Raw genomic sequence first — 19,719 nt, forward strand, 5'->3', positions numbered from 1 at the left:
CTTTAAGTACCTTGTGAATTATGTGTTTCAGTGTAGTGCTCTCCACACTGGACATGCATAGGAGGCAGTATAAATGGATGTTGTCTTGGCTGAAAGTACAAGGGGGAGAAGGAAAAAAAAAAAAAAAGCATTAGGAACTTAATTTGCTACAATTTTTGCAGCTGAAACAGGAAAAAACAGTTCTATGCCCTTTCCACTGAATACTGCTTTCTTACCCAGCCAAAGACACGTGGCTTGGCATTTCTTTATAGAACAGAGAGGAACATTTTGTAAATTGTTTGTTAAATTTTGTTAGGGAGCCCAAAGCTGACCAGTTAAAACTCCTTTAAGCTCAGCCACTACAGAAACCAACACCCAAGGCTCCCAGCTCACTTAGAACTTGTCAAAAGTTTATTAAAAGCCCCTTCCCTTGAAAAATTAAAACAAACCAAACCTTACACCTAACCAGGACAGAAGCAGGAGATGGAACAAATTCAGGGACCTGACTGTTATGCAAGCAATAAGAGCACATATGAACTTCAAATATCACCGGAAATTATGTGACCATTGGATTCCCTAGGTAATGAATCAATTGGAGCTTTCCTCCAACAATCCACACTGTAACAAACTTTTTAACACAACAAGTATCGCAGGGGGAAATTCAGCATTAAATCAGCAGATTCCTTTACAGCAGTCACTCACAGCTGACCTATCCACCAGCTTTGCCTCTGTCCATCGGTAAACTGATGTGTTTTGCAACCACCCTTTAGCACCCGTTTGATGCTGCTGAGCTAAGTTTAGGAAGACATACTTTGATACACAAAGCAAGCAGAAAGAGATGGAAGACACTCTTGTCTCATGGACAGGTCTTCCCTTCACAGAGGAATAGGGGCTTTTCATCTAGGCTGATTCAAGTAGCCCAAACTATTAAAGTGGGTGCCCAAGGTAAAAAAGAAACACCAAAGAATTTATATTTGCATGCACAGAATGAGCCCCACGCATGTTATCTAGGGAAGAGGGGGTGGGGAAGGGGTTAAATTTACATTTTCTAAGTGGGGAGAAGGAATGAGGATCAAAGAAACCAAGCACACGTGAATTTTTGCATACAAAAGTGCCGTGTTAAGCCAGAGTTGGAAGATGACAGGCAATATTTCTGCTGCAACAACTACTTCCAAGGGCCCTACTCTCACAGAACAACCTGGGCAGAGGAGCTTGCTGCTTGCAACCTGAGTAGCACAGCTTAGCCTGGAACAAAACAAGATGTTGGAGAGCCTAACAAATGTAGTGCTGGTGAAGAACACATAGAAAAAGTGACTTCTTCTGGGAACATATAGATCTAGAGCAAACAGTTTGCTTTGTGATACATGTTATTGAAGGTATCTGCAAGAAATTACAGATTACTCTGTTGAGGGTTATTTTGTTTTGCTTTTGGGTTATTTTGAAGGCCTATATTACTCTTCTGGCAAAACAGGAGAAGTTTGAGGGCTGCAGAACATCAATATACAACTTGAGGATCACCTGGATTTATATATTTTTTTAAATCAGCTTATTAAACATATCATCATATTAACATGGCCTACACTGAGGAGGATTTTCCTGGAAAACCAGCATCATTGGGTGGTCTGACAGGAAAGAGAAAGATCTTAAAATGGCTTTAAAGTAGTAGTAGTTAATGAAATACAGGTTCAGCGTGATGCCAAAACTGTATAAAGGGTCTTAATCTGAAAGTAAAAAACATGATCCTCAGTGAAGTCGAGAGCCTCACCCCAAAGATCCCACTTCCCATTTATGCCTACTGATTTATTACCATAGGAGACAAATGAGTAGGTAGGTGTATAAAGGTATGTACAGTGCAGACAACAGTTAGGAGGGCTTTTTTTTTTTATGCCCACAGAGAACTGTTCCAACAAGTTAACAAAACAATTATGAAAAAAGCAGCTGAAAGTTCAACACGAACGGTTAGCAGCCCAGTTCGCTTTTTAATTGATGAGCACACATTCCTCCTCTTGATCTTCCTGAGGTGGTTTTTTTTTAAAAAAAAGAAACCAACTCATAGTATGTTCAAAACATAAAGAAGCAGCAGGATTTGTTTTTTTTTAGAAAAAGCAGATTTACAGTTTTCATATCTAATGCAGAAGGCAGGTCTCTTTTTTCCCCATGTGATACATATCTGAGGCGAGAGCGTAAGAACGCAAAGCATATTTCATTTCTTCACCTTCAGTTTTTCATAGTCATCTCCAGGGACCAAGCTAACAGATATTAATATTATAAATATGCTTCAGAGAACATAACACACAGCCTGACTATTGCATCATGACACTTTAGAAACATGCTAAGACTGGAAGGACAAAGAAATCCGGAGTCGGTTACAACAGCTCTCCTGCCAATGGCTGGGAAACACAGAAGGCAACTTTTAGATCTAATGAACCATATATATGCAGATAGAAAAACATCCCATACTGAACCCTGCAAAGATAAAGCCATCCTAATATCAGTACCCACTTAAGCTTGCTTTGGGAACATTTTCACAAGCTGCAGCCACACTGTAGGGATACGTCAAGAAAACATTCCTGCCCATGTTAGCTTTCCACCTCACAACAAAAGGCCGATGGAGTTATTCAGGAAAGGTCTACAAAGGAGGCATAGCCTACTTCACGAGTGAGAACTGGCAACCTGCACACAGACGGTATTGCCCTCTGTCTAAGGGAGCAGCACTTAAGGGGTTCTGAGGGACTGTAGGAAATAGACATGCTAGATGTTAAAATTGGATGCAAAAATGTGTCCTTAGAGCTGAGCAGGAGAAAGTTTCTCACAGATGCTTTTGATAAAGATTTCAGGGAACAGTTATCCAGTTTTGTCAGATTTACAGTATTTATGGAGAACAGTTAAATGGAAACAAATACAGTTTAAGAAAAACTGAATCACAATCCTGTACTGATTATAATAGTTTTACTTAAAACCATAGTAACTTCAGACACAAAAAAGGCTCTCAAGCCAAGAAGTTGATAAATTCTTAGCAGACTTGACAAAAAACCATGAGGAATAGAAGAAATGTAAAAGGAGAAGCTGTAAAATTATGTAATGACTAGGTTTTGATGTATACAGCACCAGAGACTTGAGTTCTAGAGGATTATTTTCCTTACACATGAAATATAACCTCAATGCATTAGAAAAGATGCTCAGTTTCTGCAGGGGAAATAAAAATATAATGCCTCAAAGACTGTAGTTTTTAAAACTCAGTGGTGATATTATCCAGTTAAATTAATCTACCTGGGCAGCCACACCCTTGAAGCTCATTCCAATCACATTGCCTACAACAGATGAGTTAATGTGCTTATTTGAAATTTCAAAAATATTCCATCTTACACAATGCCTTGTCCCATTAAGAATGTCTATACCGTTTCTAAAGACCCCACCATGGCACGTACCAAGGATGACCTACTCCAAGTGGGACGTCGTCGGATAGGAGGAGGAGAATTTGATTGTCTGTGGAAGAAAGAAAGAAATTCTAGAAGCTACAATACTTCAGTTCTGATTCAAGTATGTGTGGGAAAAACAAGAGATGAAGAATCTTTAACTATTGCTCATTAATGAAATCTAAAAAAAAAATATGAATAAATGAAAATAATTCAGGTCTTTCTCCAAATAGAGAAAGTATTCCAGTGCCAGAATATACATGCCTTCGGTTCATTATCCTGTTTGGCTTACTTGGAAACACAAGAAAGAAAATCTCTGGTTTAAAAATGAATCAAATGCTTCTCTTAAGCAATAAAATCTGAACATGGCACACAGGCACAGTCTCAGGTGACTTAAGGTGCACATTAAAATAATGACAATTTTATGAAATTCATAGCAATCACTTCAAAGCAATGCACAGACATCATGGGGCGGGGGGAGAAGCAAACCGGGTTAGATAATACTAACGAAGCCACATACACAATGTTAGAGTATCCAGGTGCAGTAGGAGGAAGGTGGAAGTGAAAAAAAATTAGGAAGGAAAAGAAACAAGTTGAAGGAGGCAGAAATATAGTGCTTACGTGAAGAGAGGAAAGGTGGAATTTGTCCTCTTAGAGTTTCTGATCTGGTGAATGATGTTATGTGTGATTAGAGGAAGTGCACACAGGAAAACAAACAACTATCATTTTAACAGAGGGCAGGAAAATTATTTGGCTAGCAAACACACATCGGCATATGATGTTATCAATATCCGTGGCTCTAACACAGAAGCTGATACCACATGAGACTAGTAAGGAGAGCTGTTCTCATGGCAAAAGTACATAATTTAAATTCCAGCTATCTCACTCAGTGACCTCATGATGCTCCCTATCTTTATTAGTCCAAATATTTCTAAGTTGTATGTGAAGCCACTACATACACCCAGTTCACGGTACCCACACACTTATGGCTCAGTGTTTAGAACTAACCATGATCAAAAGCTATTGTTTCTGCAGGCTGGATTATGAATTGTAACAGAACAGTCCTCTGTTGACCCCAATACACAGCTTCAATGGGGAAATAGTCCAAAATGACACACTCTGGTATTTCGTTTTCTTTCTTGACTGTCATAGAGGTGACAGCCAGGAGCTTCCTTTTAACTCAATTCCTCTGAAACCATTAAAACTACATTTAGTGTAAGACTACTGAAATGTGCTATATGCTGCTAATATCTTTTCTGGTCTTCCACTCATCTCCTAAGAGCTATAAATGCCATCTGAAATCTAATCAACTTCTCTAAGTGAAAAGATCACTCTAGACAGTTCACTTCACTGGTCTTCCCAACACTAACTCACCATACATTAATATACTGTGTACATAGAATCATAGAATGCTTTGGGTTGGAAGGGGGCTCGAAGAACATCTAGTTCTAACCCTCTTGCCACAGGCAGGGCAACATGTAATGTTAGAAAGCTAGACCTTCCAATCTTCCCTTCATCATTTTGACTTTATTTCCCAACAGATGGCACTACCCAGCTAAACAGATGGGATGTCCAGCTCTAACTAGAGCAGCTGATAGAGATGAACTTCATATCTTTCCAGCGAAGCTGGTAAGTTTTGCATGTTCTTATTGCTATACAAATGCTCAATATCACAAAAATTTCTCAAAGTCTAAACTTATCACAGTAAAACTTATCTCAAAGTAAAATTGCTGTGTGCTGGTATAAATGAAGCATAGCTAATAAACCAACTTTTGACTTGTACCTGAAGCCTTATTAATTCCTCCTTCAGTTTGGATGAATCCACCTCTGCGAGGGGACTAACTCAAGGCCAGTTCCTTAGTAAGTGCTTGAAGTAGAGCCTAAATGAGCTTTAGGCTCAGATTTACAGTCTCTGCTGTGTTGTGCTACTACGGCTATGCAGATTAACTTTCCCTGGTGTCCTCCCATTTGATGCACATAAGGAGATAAATTATACTGCACCAAATTAGAAGATGAGGTGTGTTTTCCACTGACCTTTCACCACAAAATGGGTAGTGCATCTTCAAAATGCTACTGCAATTGATATTTTGGCATGTTAACATATGTCACATTTCACTGTGTGTTGGTTTATACTAACACACTGGGTTACGAATGGCAGAGACCAAGAGCTTCAATTTAAGACTCTGTCAGATTTGACTGCTTGGGGAACATCAGCCCCCAGAAGGCTCAGAACGAAATTTCATTTCTCAACTGTATGATCTTGCTGGTGGTTAAAACAAGAAAAAAAGGGAAAGGGGGAAAGAATAACTGACATATGTGACTACATAAACAAAACCAGACACACCAAAACTCAGAGCAATTCCAAAGCAAGGTGTCAGAAAATAATGCTGAAGAAAGAATACTCACTCTGTGCAGATTTTGTTGTGTTTATAAAACTTGTGTCTTGCTGCAAACAGCCGTGAAATATATTTGGCATTTTCAAGATCATCCTTTAAACACAGGAAAAAATAGGGGAAAAAAATTAAAACATAACAATTTGTTTTGTTACTCTTACCAAGAAGTAGCAAAGAGAATTTTAAATATCCAATTGCAGTAGCTCATGGTAAGGTCTGTCGTGTACAGAATACTGTTGCCAAGAACATGTCCAGTGCCCTCAAGAGCATTCAAGGTACTGAGTTACTGGAATACAGTGGCATGCCTTTGCATGCTGCCACTTCATTACTAAGTCACAGTGGGAGGGGAGGAGGGACACCACCAAAGAGTAAAAAAACCAAATAACAACAACAAAAAGGGTCGAGCTTGCTTATCCAGTTTCTGTACTGGCCATGGTTCAGGGAGATGTGGCACAATTTTAAATAACACAGAACAGCACTGATATTAAACAACACAGAACACTCTGAGTTCCAGCATGTGCATGCATGGCAGCTTATGCCCAGTTTGTACAACTGCTTATGCTGCTATATTTATGCCAGCCTGAAGACAGTGTGGCACTGTGGATGCTTCATTCAACGAGGGCTTCAGTTCTTTGCAGACTTCCCAACATAGTGTATTTTGGGATGCTTGGAAGACAATACAAATATTGCTAGCTAAATGAAGTTAATTTTGCTCTCTGCATAAAGTAAAATGTGAACTTTGCTAGGGAGAGAGTTTATGGTGAATATGCCCTTTTGGGAAAGTGGAAATTTAACAGTGAATGGTTGGGTTTTTTTTTTTGGTTTGGGTTTGTTTTTTTGAAATAAAAGCAGCTTTCTTGATGACACTGATTAGGTCTTTTTCTTACTGTGTGAAAGAGCACATTCTCTTCTTTGTTGATCAGCTCTAGAACAATTGAAGACTTGTTATGTGCTATATTCCCAATGTCATTCCACCTGCAGAGTAAAAAAAAAATGCATAGAGTTTGCCAACGCATACATTCAAACATTTCACAAACACATTAAGAATCCCTTAGTCAACATTAGCCTTGGTTTATGGGAAAGGTTTTCAGTAGCTGTTTGGTGAAGAAACACAGTCCGGAATATAAGGAAGTCATGCTCTGGTTAAGGAGAAACAGATATTCAGCTCTTAACCCAAAGTAGAAGAGTTAAAAGCTCTCTTTAAAGATACAAATTTGAAGACTCACAAGCAGACACATTGAAAATACATTAATAATAAACATTATTCTGAATTTTTTTGACAGATTGATTTTAACCACATGCAATAAACTTTTTTTGTCTCTCTTGTTGGGTGGCTGTTTTTCATTTTAAAGTGCCATTCCTCTCCAAATGCCATTTCCAACTCTTCCTAAGAAAGGTTAAGTTGACAACACGGTTATGTAGGCTATTCATACCATGTTTTATGTTTGCAATCTCCCCCCCCCCCCGCCAAGTAATTGTCAGGTTACCCAAGATCAGAGTTATAATCTTACAAATAGCTGACAGACATTTGCGTACATTGCATGCAATCCACAGGGGGATGGAAAGGACTTGTTTGTTCTGTTTGCAGCATGCATTCCTCTTCATGTCATGGCAGGATGCTTGAAGTGCATATTTGCAAAGAGTAAGGATCCCAGCACCACCTATCACTTCTACATGTAAATAAACTCCTTGCTTTTGTCACCTGGCACAGTTAAAAGATTATCTAATTTATTCTCAAAATTAAATATGCAAAGCATCAGCTATGTGGAAATGGGACCCCTAACGTTTCTGAAGATGACCACTAAAAGGCCTTTTAAGGCAGAAACACCCAACATATCTGATACAAGCCTTAGCCGCTGACTAAAAATCAGTGCTCCCCATAAAACACAAACCTTCATCTGCTAATAACAGGGACAAGTAAAAATCCACTTCTGGTTAACACTGACAGTAATGGAAATAGCCACTAAACCATCAGCAAAAAGGATTGTGTTGAAACTGTAGCCTCCCTGGAATCATGGTGATTTCTAGCAACATTTTCATACAGAACTAACTTTTATAAGTAGTAATAAAACACACAGAAGAAAGTTAATGGAAAGGCTTATGTGATTCCTAATAACCAAAGTGAACAGCAGAACAAATAAACAAATAACACAGCCAGGATTTTCAAAATTACTGAATGTGAAAGTTCAGGGGATTTTTCAGTGAGGCACCTAAATATGGCAACCAGACTTTCAGAAATGCTCGGTGCCTAGGCTGCCAACCGTGAGGTTTAACAGATTTGCATTCAGAAGCATCAAAGAAGCAGACATAAAGGCTAGAAAAGAAAAGGGATCAAAGCCTTGTAAGTAGAACAAGATAGATGACAGACAACTACATCTTTCTTGCTGTCAAGCCCATTCAGAGACATCAGAAATTATTCTTTATCACATCTCGTACGGCCAAGAGGCCAATTCTGAAAGCAGCGAGGTGACTACTCCTTAGCTAGAGGATTGGCACTATTGAAGTCACATATGTAAGTAAGGAAAAAGCCCCACACGTGGAGCTCTGAAAATAAACTCACTTTAAATATAGAAGACCCTATCTTTTACCTATAAATCACAGTTGTCCTTCCAATTCTGTTTTTTATGAATATTCCCATGAAGAAAATACCAAGGTGTATGTCATTCCCGTGGTTATCCTGCAGAGAATGAATACATAATCAGTTTAATAAAGACTGGCCAATACATGCATACAAATGCAGGCTGAACTACTAAACAGAAGCCCTTCTTCAGAATGAATGCAGGACTAACTCTTTACTAGTAATCTCTATTTTGCTGCTTGATCGGACTCAGATTTTCATTATTTCAAAGCAGTTAGCACTTAACTAGATTCATTTGGTTGATTAGTGAGAACAGACGAAGGCTAAATGAGCCCAAGGTTCTCCTATATTGAACAGCACGCACACCATAAACAGGCATTCATTGTATAACAGCACATATTCCCTATTGCTGTGATTTCAGCCATCTAGAGCCCATATGACTCCCAAAAGCAACAGTCTTCTTTCACATTCAAAGCATTTCTCCAGTCACCCGTTATAACATGTTGAGATTTGAGAAAACCACACCTGGAGATGGAATCCCTCTCAAAAGCTATACCCTTCACCGTTCCTCCTTTAAGTAGTCTGTGTAGAAGTTCACAGCATGTCACTCTAGAAAGTACTTGTCTCTCTCCACAGGTATATCCTCCATTGTTTTTCAATTACTGGGTTAAATATTCATCTGCATGAAGCACAATGTCTGCTGACCTTGCATTGTTTTTCAGAGTCTCTATGGGTCTTGTGCCTAGCCATGTCTCCTTGTAGGCTCCTGTTTGAAAACCACGTGCCCCCATTCCATTTTGCAAACATTTTTTTCCTTAAAACCACTTTCTTTTTTGCTAAAAGCTTAATGCTCTTGACAAAGGGGTTTTTCCAGATTTATCAAGAAAAAAGCCCCCCACAGTTGCATGTATAGTAATTGATTCACACTTTAAGGTGGCAAATACAAGTCATGCTAATACAAAGAGTGTGGTTAAGAAGAACTGCTAGAAGAAAGGGTTATGAGATGTTAATACACTATGCACGAACAAATTCTAGAAACCATCAGGTGTGCCTGCATTTTAATAGATTAGATTAGAGCTGCTCTTCTGGCCTGGCCATACTTGATCCTCAGAAGGCAGCAAGGGAGCACATGCACCTGTTTCTAACTCCTCAGCTTCAGGCCTTCTGCAAACAAGTGATGGATGCCAATTTTCAAGCCCCAGCCTATGCACTGGTTTACAGAGCTGCATACACCACCAAGTCAACAGAGGTCCTATGGCTCTCAATCTTCAATTTAAGCCCGATTAGAGGACAGACTACATATTCTAATGGGAACAAAAGAGATGACTTCCATTTTTCCCTTTGAACGCAATTCTGTTTGCCTACAAGGCAGCTAACTGCTCCGATACAAGGGCAACAACTTCCTGCAATTTTGCAGAGCACCTTGTCCACTGTTCATACTTCTTGTACTGACATGCAAATAATATCCAGTGACAGTTCCAACAGAGATATCCTCTGCAGCAGCATGAAGCATTAATCCAAAATAATCTGAGGAAAATATTGGTTTCATTCATTGGCAATAAACATTCCATACTTTTTGATGTTGGGAAGGGTTTTTTTTTTGCCATTCAGCTGCTCCCCTTCAGGCCAATTTTCAGATTGGCCAGAGGGTCAATTCTGACTGCAGCAGAAGGTTTTTTTTTTTTTTTTTTTTTTGGGGGGGGGGGAGCTTTCTTTGGTTTAAGTTCCAAGTCAACTTTAACTTGCAGAAAAAACACCAGCAGTCCATCACTTACAGTAGCTGAGTTGGCTAGCAAAGAGAAACAGATCACTTTGGTAACAGCAGTTTTCAGTTTCTTGGCATAACTTTATCACGGTGGCATGCGCCCCATAAGGCCAGGCAGACTGCCCATGGCAGAAAGAAGCTTCGAGCAAAGGGCAAGTGACTACAAATGCAAAATAAACCTTGAAACTTCCCCTCAATTTTGAAATATGTGGAGAACCTGTGTGCACATGTAAGAAACTAAGGAAAGGTTAAGTAGCAACATAAAGACATGAAAACCTCTTATCTTCATATCCTGTTTAAAGACCAGAGCTGAGGTTCACTTGCCCTAGCCCCTTTGCTTCCCAAGTGAGCAGGCCCTTGCAACCCCTTTTACGAAAAGTAACATTACAAGACCTAAGATACCCTTGTGCTGCAATGTCCATTCAAACTACCAGCAGTCATTTCGTCCTCCAGAACACAGAAACAAGTCCAATCTCTTTTGGAAACACACACGCTTTGCACATCGTTTGATTCAGAGGTTCTTTTATAATATGCACTAACATACCTTCACAGGAAAAATTTCCTGCCCAAACCCATCAAGGCGTTCCACTTCATTGATGTACATTAGCTCAGCTTCTGCTGGTGTAACGCCACTGCAATTAGAGTAACAAGAGACAGCAAATGGTTTAGTGTTATACATACACACAAATACTAGTGAAAAAATGGGATGCTCACAAGCCCCTCTAGAAGACACTGAGAGAGGTTGCCTAGAAATGCGCTCCAAGATAACTTTCAACACTAGGATCATCACCAGCAAGGGGAGGAATTTTACTAAATGTTGTTAAGGTAAGGTACAAACCACAGTTCGAACTGTAGCAGGAACAAACTGAAATGATCGTAATGCTTATTCTCTTCTGCACACATCAAATATTTTCCAGGCTTTATTAAAACATCAAGCCATGACATCAGGTTGTGTCTGGTTCTGGATGGCCAATTTGAGCCACAGGGGTCCTAATTTGCATAAACAGGATACAAATCCACAGGAGTTGCTTAAAATGACTTAAAAGGGACGACCTACATTTTCGTGTTGGCTGTTCAAAAACAGAGGCACTAAATCAAACGTTGAGAAGATTCTTTCATAACTGAGACAAGCCACCTGAAAACTTTCACACACGTGTCCACACATGCTGCTGTCACAGTTCAGGAATTCAGACAGATTTCAGCTCTCAAAAGCAGGTCAGAATAGATTGCAGGTTGCTCCAAAAGAAGTCCAGTATTAACGTTGCTCCTCTTTGCTCTTCCTTACAACAGCTTACAAACACAAATACGAGAACCAGGCAAATACTTGTGAGAAAGACGGACATATAGGGGGTGGAATGCGATCTACCTGCTGAAGGAAGAAGTATTTGTTCTTTGGGCTGCAGAAATAGCTCTAAAAGGCACAGCAGGGGAGGGAAATCTTTCCTTTCAAGTCTGTGAGTTAACCAAGATCACACAAGCAGCCCATGGCAGAGAAAGAACAGAACCAGGCCTGCTCATGGCCAGTTTGGAAGCTAACCCTTTGGTGGCATCAAAGGCCCAAGCTTCCATTGAAACTCAGAGAATGACCTTAAGTTTTAGAGATTGGTATTTGCCCCCTTCTTACAACCATTTTCTGTCATGTAATGGGGAGTGCTGCACCCATCACCTAATACTCCTATTGTACTTCATGCAGTAAAGCTTTAAATGCAAACTCATAACGTAAAACAAGATTATTTCCAGTGATGTATCAGCACTGCCATTTTTCCAAAGAATAGCACTTTAGAGGTTTGAGTACTTGCACCAGCAACACACCTAGATGAGAGGAAAGAAGCCTGCTTACAAAGAAGGTATTTGCACTGAATATACATACACTCCTAGCTCATTAACTAGTAACAGCAGATTGTATCTTTTCCACAACTAGACTTAAAACCCAACTCCTGTTATTCTAATTTCCATTACATTGAGAGCGTTTGTATCCCCTTCTCTTGAATGAGAGAAATCCCTCGGACAGGCCCTTGGACCACCCCTGATCAAGTCACAGGGTCTTTCATCATCAGGACTTAAATGAAACCAAGAAGAGAAAGGACTCTACTACAGAGCACTAGTAGTGTTACACATGCTCATTAAACCTTATGGTGCAAATGCTCATTTATTTGGGATTAAGTTCCCCAACCATTTTGTGTTCACAAGAGGCAGCTACTCTTTTGTAACAGACTAATTAAAAATCCAGCGACACGTAGCATAATAGTAACACGAAGATAGGCTGGTTTACCCTGCCAGAAAAGCCTAGGGAGGAAGAAGTCCTAGGAGTAGCAGGACAATAGAAAAAAATATTTAAAAAAAAATCCAAATTTTAACATGTTGAGCTCACCTATGAGTTCGGTGCTCCTGAGCAACCTTTTGTGTTAGCTCTTCTAAGACAGCTTCATCCTGGGTCCAGTCCTGTAAAAAATATGAAGTGGCACTAAAAACTAATCATCCGAAGAGAGGTATGACAAAATGCAGAATGGGAATTATGACAGCAGATATTTCAGGATAGTTTCCTTTTCATGCTCTTTACAGAGAGAGAACCTATCCTCAGCTGCACTGAAAATTCATGGAACGCTGAAGAGAACATGAGGGTCTGCTTTTTTATATCGTTTTTGGGGATGGGAGTAAAAAGAAACTGGGTAGGGATAAGGTGCTTGTTTTTCCAAAATAGAGAACAGACTACAGAGCATGGACAAGGGATCTTTTCCCAAATAAGGGCCAAACAGTCTTTAAAAACACTTAGAAGTACACAATTTAATATATATGTTTTGAAACAGCCCAAAACAATGGATAGACCATGGAAAAGAGAATCATGGTTCTTTTCTGTCCTGCAACCTACAGGTAGTCCTTTCATCTCGTTGAAAGGGATTAAAAGTTTAGCATTCTCTTCAAATAAAATATATTTTATACTTGCAACTGAGTAGAAATTTTTATGTTCTGCAAATTTAATAATGTGGTAGAAACAATTCTGAGATAATTGGAAGCAAGTTAATAAAGGAAGTCTGCTCATAAATTTTAGGCCAAAAAAAAGGAAGCTGAAAACCTTTCTTGCAAAACCTCAAAGTCCTTACTTTTATTTAAAAAAGCCTTAAGGCTGCATGTAATGTAATGTACTTAAATACACTGCCTGTTTCTTGCTCAATGGGGCCCTCCCCCTCCGATATTTGCTTCTGCCACAGAAAAATGTGAAAGTGGCAGCGCGCTAATGAAAAATGGCATGGTACATGCCTATGCACAACCACACACCTGTGGGGTGTACTGTGTACATAACTTTGTTCTTTTCCCTGCTGAAGAAATGCCATTTGACACACATTGTAGCCTCACAAGATCAAACAGTACTAATGCAGCTGCCCCTCCCTCATCTACCAGCTCACTTCACTAATGAATTTATAGCAACGTTCTTGTTGGAGGCTCTTCCTATGCCTGAGATTCACTCAAATCCTCCCACTTGCTTCAGGACTAGTTTATATCTGCAGCACTTCGCAACTGTCACTGAACTTGCTGTGAAATATTTACTATTACGTTATCCTCTCCTCCCAAGAAGAGCGAAGACAGGTAGTTAAAGAACCGTCTTAGAGAAACGGTTGATTTAAGAGTAGGCTTCTAAAGACTGTAGGAAGCAGAAGCTTCGCTGATTTTGTTAAATTTAGTGATAGTAGCACGGATGAAAGGCAAGACACTGTGAAGCAAGCACACGCAAGACAGGAGAGAGCTGAGCACAACATTATGAGGAGAGCTGACTTAAAAATGAAGGCCCTAGGAGATGGGCCCAAAGAGTGAACTGCTGAAGGACATAAAAATTAACCACCTGAAAGCTCATCCAGATGCCTAAATCCTTCCCTATTTTTTTCTGAATTGAAAAGAGGTATCAATATATTGAAAGAACTTTGCAAAAGTTCAGTAATTTACAAAGACAGCTTGTGACACATTTCTCTATGTTTGCAGCCATCTTCTTCCCCACTTAGGCTATCAACTTCATAAGGCATCAACTATACACAAGATCATCAATTACTTATCTATAGATAAAGGAAGCCCAGCATAGAAATCCTGCTCCTCTAGTCAGGCTAACAGAAGTTTCTTAGTGAAAGGTCAATACGGAAGCCACATTCCAACTATATTCAGATCTTGATACATTCATGAATTCCCCTTTTTCCTGCTGACACTCTTTTTGAGATGGAATTGAACTCTGTCTACTACTCAAAATTGCACATTCACTTCAAGACACTATGTAGCTGTCGGCTTTTTGGACTTGAGAACGGACTATCTGCTGTAGCTCCTGTACAAAGAACACCGGTAAATGGGATGAAATGCTTCTGGAATTGCCTTTCTCAAGCCTTCAAATTACAGCAAGATGAATCATTCTCCCTCTACCGCTCCACTAATTGCAGAGGGAAACCAGATGCCTTAACTTCTAGGCAGTTACACTCAGGGCATGGGAACTCCACCTCACTTCCAAATACTTTTTTCAGCTAGAAAGAATTCCAAGATCTTTCACATTTTATGAAGCTTACATTCAAAACTTGTGCTGATGGCCTTGCTTTATCTAAGATAAAGACAGCGTTAACCTCAGCAGGGTTTTTATGCCCCCATTTAATCCATCCTTGCAGAGAAGCTCAGGGTCATGGATTGCAAGTGCTTGGCATTTGTCACCATATATACTAACATCATTAGTGACCTAAAACACTTCTCTCAGCATTCAAATTATTTGCCATTTTCCAATGTAAATTTAAAATAAATTTACAGCTCAGTCCCTAGAGAACATTTTGAGAAGACCTGGTTTGTGCTTCACTTCAGTTTAATAGTTGATGTAAATTCACATTCTCTTTAGGAAAGATTGCATGATTTGTCCTGTGGCACATCATTTACTGTAGCAATAGTTCTCATATCCCCTTGTTATGGCATTTTAGTAACACTGCAGTACTGCTAATATACATCTTAAATAGTTGCAAATTCTTTTTTTGATTCAAACTAGTAAATTTATTCTGTTGACACCTATTCCCAGTGGATGATTAACAAGAACTGAGAAAAAGGCTAAGCTTCCACAGCTTCTGTTAATTTAGATACAATCAAATATGTTGCAGGTTTGGGGGAGCTAAGTTTATTTCCACTATTAATAGTTTCACATTGGTGCTCCTTCTCTGTTATCAACAAAGCTATCTCTGAGGCATGGAGGAATTATTCTTAAGGGACCACAAAAGAGGGGGATAAGGAACTCACCATAGGGAACAAGACATATTCTCGGAGGAAGTCATGAGATTCAAACTGATTATAGTCTCCAAAATCCGCTGGAAAAAACAACACAATTACTCATTTTAGCACTTTCAACACATGTTAAGACCACACTCAACCTTTGTGCAGATGCCTAATTTCAAGTGGGCGAGTCCTCTGAAGCCACAGCCCAGCACAAAGATTTCTGCTTGTACTTCAGCTTGAAAGGTCTGAAAATAGCATGGAGGTCTGAAAATAATAGTGTTATTACTAGAGATCAAATAACATCCAACAAGTAATTTCTTCCCTTTGATCCCTAATATTATGACCATTTTCAATGCCTAACCATCAAGAGTGCAAGAGTTTCTTTTCCATAGCCTTTATGAACTAATACCACCATCTAACAAGGCCGGGATGGCTCAGCCTCTTTAAAAATGGAGCACACTTTTGATTCTTCAACATTTCCAGCCCTGACCAGGAAAAAAAATAATTAAAAAAAAATAACCTACCTCCACTACAGTTCTACACAATTGTACAAAAGATGCTTAATTTTACAGCCTAGAAGGTTAAAATGCACTCGTCAATTCTATAAAAAATTGTCAACAACCAACATGTTTTAGAGCAAGGGGGAGGGGAGGTCTTATCCTTCTGCAGCCACTGAGTCAATTTAACTGTAGCCCACACCTTTCTACTTGCTGTTCTACTATTTCTACATCTCCTTAAGACTACTCATCCCCATGCTCACACTCATATGTCAGGCTGATGATTCTTGCCTACGTATCCTCAAAATTGTGGAGTTTGAAAATGCTTCCTAAAGGCTAAACTACTTCCAAACCCCCAAACAAAGCCTATATTTATCTATCTGTTAAATACACAACAGCTTATATCAAAAGAATATCTTGCCAGGAGGTTTTTATTTTATATTAATTGAACTGGATCAAACGCCATCTACAAGATCCTCATATTATGGAAGTTGGAAATTCCCACCATAAATCTTATTAGCTAAACATTCTTTCAAAGCTTCTAGACAATTTCACGTACTGCAGGATGCCAAAAATGCAGTTTCATTTTGTTTTCACCTCAGAGTTATGTTTTAACATAAACAGAAAGAAATCAAAATGGACATGAAACAGAGTCTGTAAGTTTAAAAAGAATAAGTATTTCAAATATCCTCAGTTGCATCACGTGCAAAGGACAAAGGGAGTAATGCAAGGTCAGAAATAAAGCAAACAAGATTAGGTGCAGAATTCTGATGCAACCATTTTTGAAATGTAATACATTATATAGGGAATTCAGAACAAAAGTGATTACTTCAAACTCATTACAAAGACTGACTCACTCAAAGTTAACAAAAAGGTCCAAAAACACAGGACCACATCAAGCCCTAGCTTACTTACTAGATAAACTTCATTGACCTGAATTGCAGGATTTGGTGTGTTATCTTTTATATAATATATATTTTTTTCCTTAATTAATAAAGCATTTCAAGATTTGACAGGTAACATTTATTTCTTCAATTTTTAACCAAGAAATAAGATACCAAAATGGAATTTTTACTGCCCTAAGGAAGATCATATTAGCATTATTGTCCACTGAACCTTTAATTATCAAGAACTGAATCTTCATGTTTGCTTCCCTCTCATCAGAGGACATGCCCAGAGGATGATTGCTGAAACTCTACCTTAGGTTCTCATAGTCAGTCATGGATGGACTGAAACATACTTTCCCAAATACAGGGCTTCCTCCTCTGCCCACATACATTATGTGATCCCAATTTTATCATTGTCCTTAGGAGACTCAGAATAAAAAAAAAATCACATTCTAAGAAGTAGTTTATTATTAATTTCTAACTCACATAACAATTATGGTCATGTGTTCTTTCATACTTCAGATAGCACTATACAGCAAAACGAGTTTTTAATTAAAGGTGAAATTAAAGCTGCAGCTATGCTCTTTGATGTAATTGCATTTCAAACCAGGGAACGTGAAGCAAATTCATTACTGCAAAGTGCTCCGTGGTTGGGGTTGGAAGAACTGGAGTTCTGTACAGATTCACAAACATGGATTTTAGAAATAGGAAAGTTGAACTCTGTGATGTGGTACATCGTCCCTTCCCTGAGGGCGCAAGCGTCTCATCAATGGCAGTCCATCTATGCACTACATCAACAGAAAACCCAGCTGTTGGGAGTAGGAGTCACACAAGGCCCTAGTTAGTGCCCAGTCAACATACAGAACAAACTGAAAGAGCCAGCAGTGGGAAAGGGCTATCTGGTCACGTCACCTTACCTTGCACTGCCAAACCAGCTAGTCGAATTCCCTGCTCCAATGAAGAAAGTAATCGACCATCAAGAACATCCTTTTTCACTTGCAGGTAATACTGATATCTACAGACACAAAAAAAAAGAGCACAAATTAGAACACCTATATGTTTGTACATTATCTACAGAACAAAAGACTGCTGAAAGCAAGAAAAACTCACCACAAACAGGTCAGGCTATTAAGCAGTAGACTGTGCCTGGCTTCAGAAGTTCCACATTACCACAACAACAAAATGATCCCTATATGTGTAAGGCTTCCAGGTGAATGGAAAGGAAAATAAAAAGTTCTAATTTTGGTCCTAGACCACATAGAAGAGGGACATCTGCTAGAATTACCGAAGACTATTCAATCACCAATGCTGAATGAGAATGTTTCATATTACTTCTGTTTTTACACCAGTGTCACCGTTTTGATAGAAGTAACAGAAATTTAGCAATATGCTTTGGTCTACTGACATAACTTTAACTATGGTCCATATAGCTTTTTTTAATTGCCGCTCCCCCATCTGTAAGGATGACTTATGACATACAAATCAAGCAAACCCAGCTTCTAATATTGTGCACTTGCTGATCCGCAGTTACTAATCACAAGACAAACTATGTTAGTTTTAACCACAGCAAAAGAACATACATGTTTCACCTTACATTTGCAATAGGGTAGATGAGGACAAACAAGAAGCTTTCCACAAAAAAGTTAACAAGTTACTGTCCTCATCCACACATTCCTCCTATCCACTGAATTTGACAAGAGCCACAGCAGACCTGGCCCAAAAAGCAGGGATATGTAGCAGTCCCTCCATCACACCAGGTTAAAGCTCAGTAGAGACATCTTTCTCAACAGGCCATAACTTTCTATACTGCAGGAAGTGATGCATGTTACCTCGAGCTACCTGCATGGCATTGGCAGTAAAACCAGGCAGAGGAAAGACAGGCTCTTGAAGAAATTGTAACCACAACTGCAAGGACACCACATCAGCTACTGACATGGCAATAATCAAATACAGTTGAGTTGCAGTGATATAACTATCTCAGGTTCATCAGCTTAATCTTTCATGTAGATGTACATAATTTGTCCCAACTGTGATGAAACGCAATTCCTTCTCAGCCAACGTGTGACAGTTCATCAGGTCTGAGGCCAAAGGTAGAACCACAACACCAGTGTAGCAGCCACAGCCCACACGTGCACTCAGCCTCACACACCCATCCCCCAGACCTGCTGATGGTAACTAATGTGTCTGGGTGGCCCAGGTTAGGAAACCCCAAAAACCACCACAGGGGTTTCTCAGGCTGTGGCCAGACACACCACTCTGGCTGTGGCTGAACCAGGCTGGGAGGTCACTCGTCCCTTCAGCTGCATGCCTGCTCAACCCCCAACACAAAAGGCATCCCCTCAAAATGGCATGGATTTAAAAGATAATTGCCTGAGGTTAACCGGATTAGAAAGTAACAGTACACAGACCTATAGCCATCCTGAGAGACTGCAACCCCTGCAAGCCAGGCTGCAAAGAGCCATCAGAAAAGCTGAGGACCCTAGATTCCTAACTGGGCTTAGTTGCAACCAGCACACCACCTCTGACCTTACTTTTGGGAATAGCAAAGAAACTGTTCTGGTCTTGTTTTAACAATTTCAGACATATGTGTGTGCTCACAAGTAAGTCACTTTCCCAGAACCAACACAATTAGCTTTTCCTTCTTGGCAAGGAGAACCACTGTCAACCACGCTACAAGGACTAGGTTGCCTTAGCTATACCAATGAAATATTAGCATTAAATTCGGTGTGGAGGCAGCAGAAAATACCTCTGTGCTTAAAACCAGCATAACCCAACCTCTGCTTTGAGGGCTATTAATCAAATGCAGGATTTTACATTTTTCTTCAGTTAACTCTTCTGTCAGCAATGTGAGATACAGTAACTTGCCACTAGACAGCACCAATGCTCTGGCCAGACGGGTACTCTCAAGGCAGCAGGGTGTTTAGAGGCACTGCAGGGCAGAGAAATCCTCTCAGGGAAGGCCTCTGCACATATTCTTCACG

The 19,719-nt window shown here is 39.6% G+C and overlaps 1 protein-coding gene across 1 annotated transcript in view; it reads right to left on the reverse strand.

The window, feature by feature from the left end:
- The window catches only part of PTPN14 (protein tyrosine phosphatase non-receptor type 14), a gene marked incomplete at both ends in the record, with an annotated part of 69,549 nt that overhangs the window by 19,490 nt on the left and 30,340 nt on the right, over nucleotides 1–19,719 (reverse strand). Inside the window, 9 exons of the mRNA XM_084262157.1 lie at nucleotides 11–89; nucleotides 3,408–3,465; nucleotides 5,802–5,884; nucleotides 6,676–6,763; nucleotides 8,377–8,465; nucleotides 10,676–10,763; nucleotides 12,503–12,573; nucleotides 15,379–15,446; nucleotides 17,656–17,753. Of these exons, the coding sequence (XP_084118283.1) occupies nucleotides 11–89; nucleotides 3,408–3,465; nucleotides 5,802–5,884; nucleotides 6,676–6,763; nucleotides 8,377–8,465; nucleotides 10,676–10,763; nucleotides 12,503–12,573; nucleotides 15,379–15,446; nucleotides 17,656–17,753 (722 nt within the window). The remainder of the gene's footprint in view (nucleotides 1–10; nucleotides 90–3,407; nucleotides 3,466–5,801; nucleotides 5,885–6,675; nucleotides 6,764–8,376; nucleotides 8,466–10,675; nucleotides 10,764–12,502; nucleotides 12,574–15,378; nucleotides 15,447–17,655; nucleotides 17,754–19,719) is intronic.

The sequence above is a fragment of the Gallinula chloropus genome (assembly GCF_964237585.1).
Source record: "Gallinula chloropus genome assembly, chromosome: 3".
In the NCBI taxonomy this organism is placed as follows: Eukaryota; Metazoa; Chordata; class Aves; order Gruiformes; family Rallidae; genus Gallinula; species Gallinula chloropus.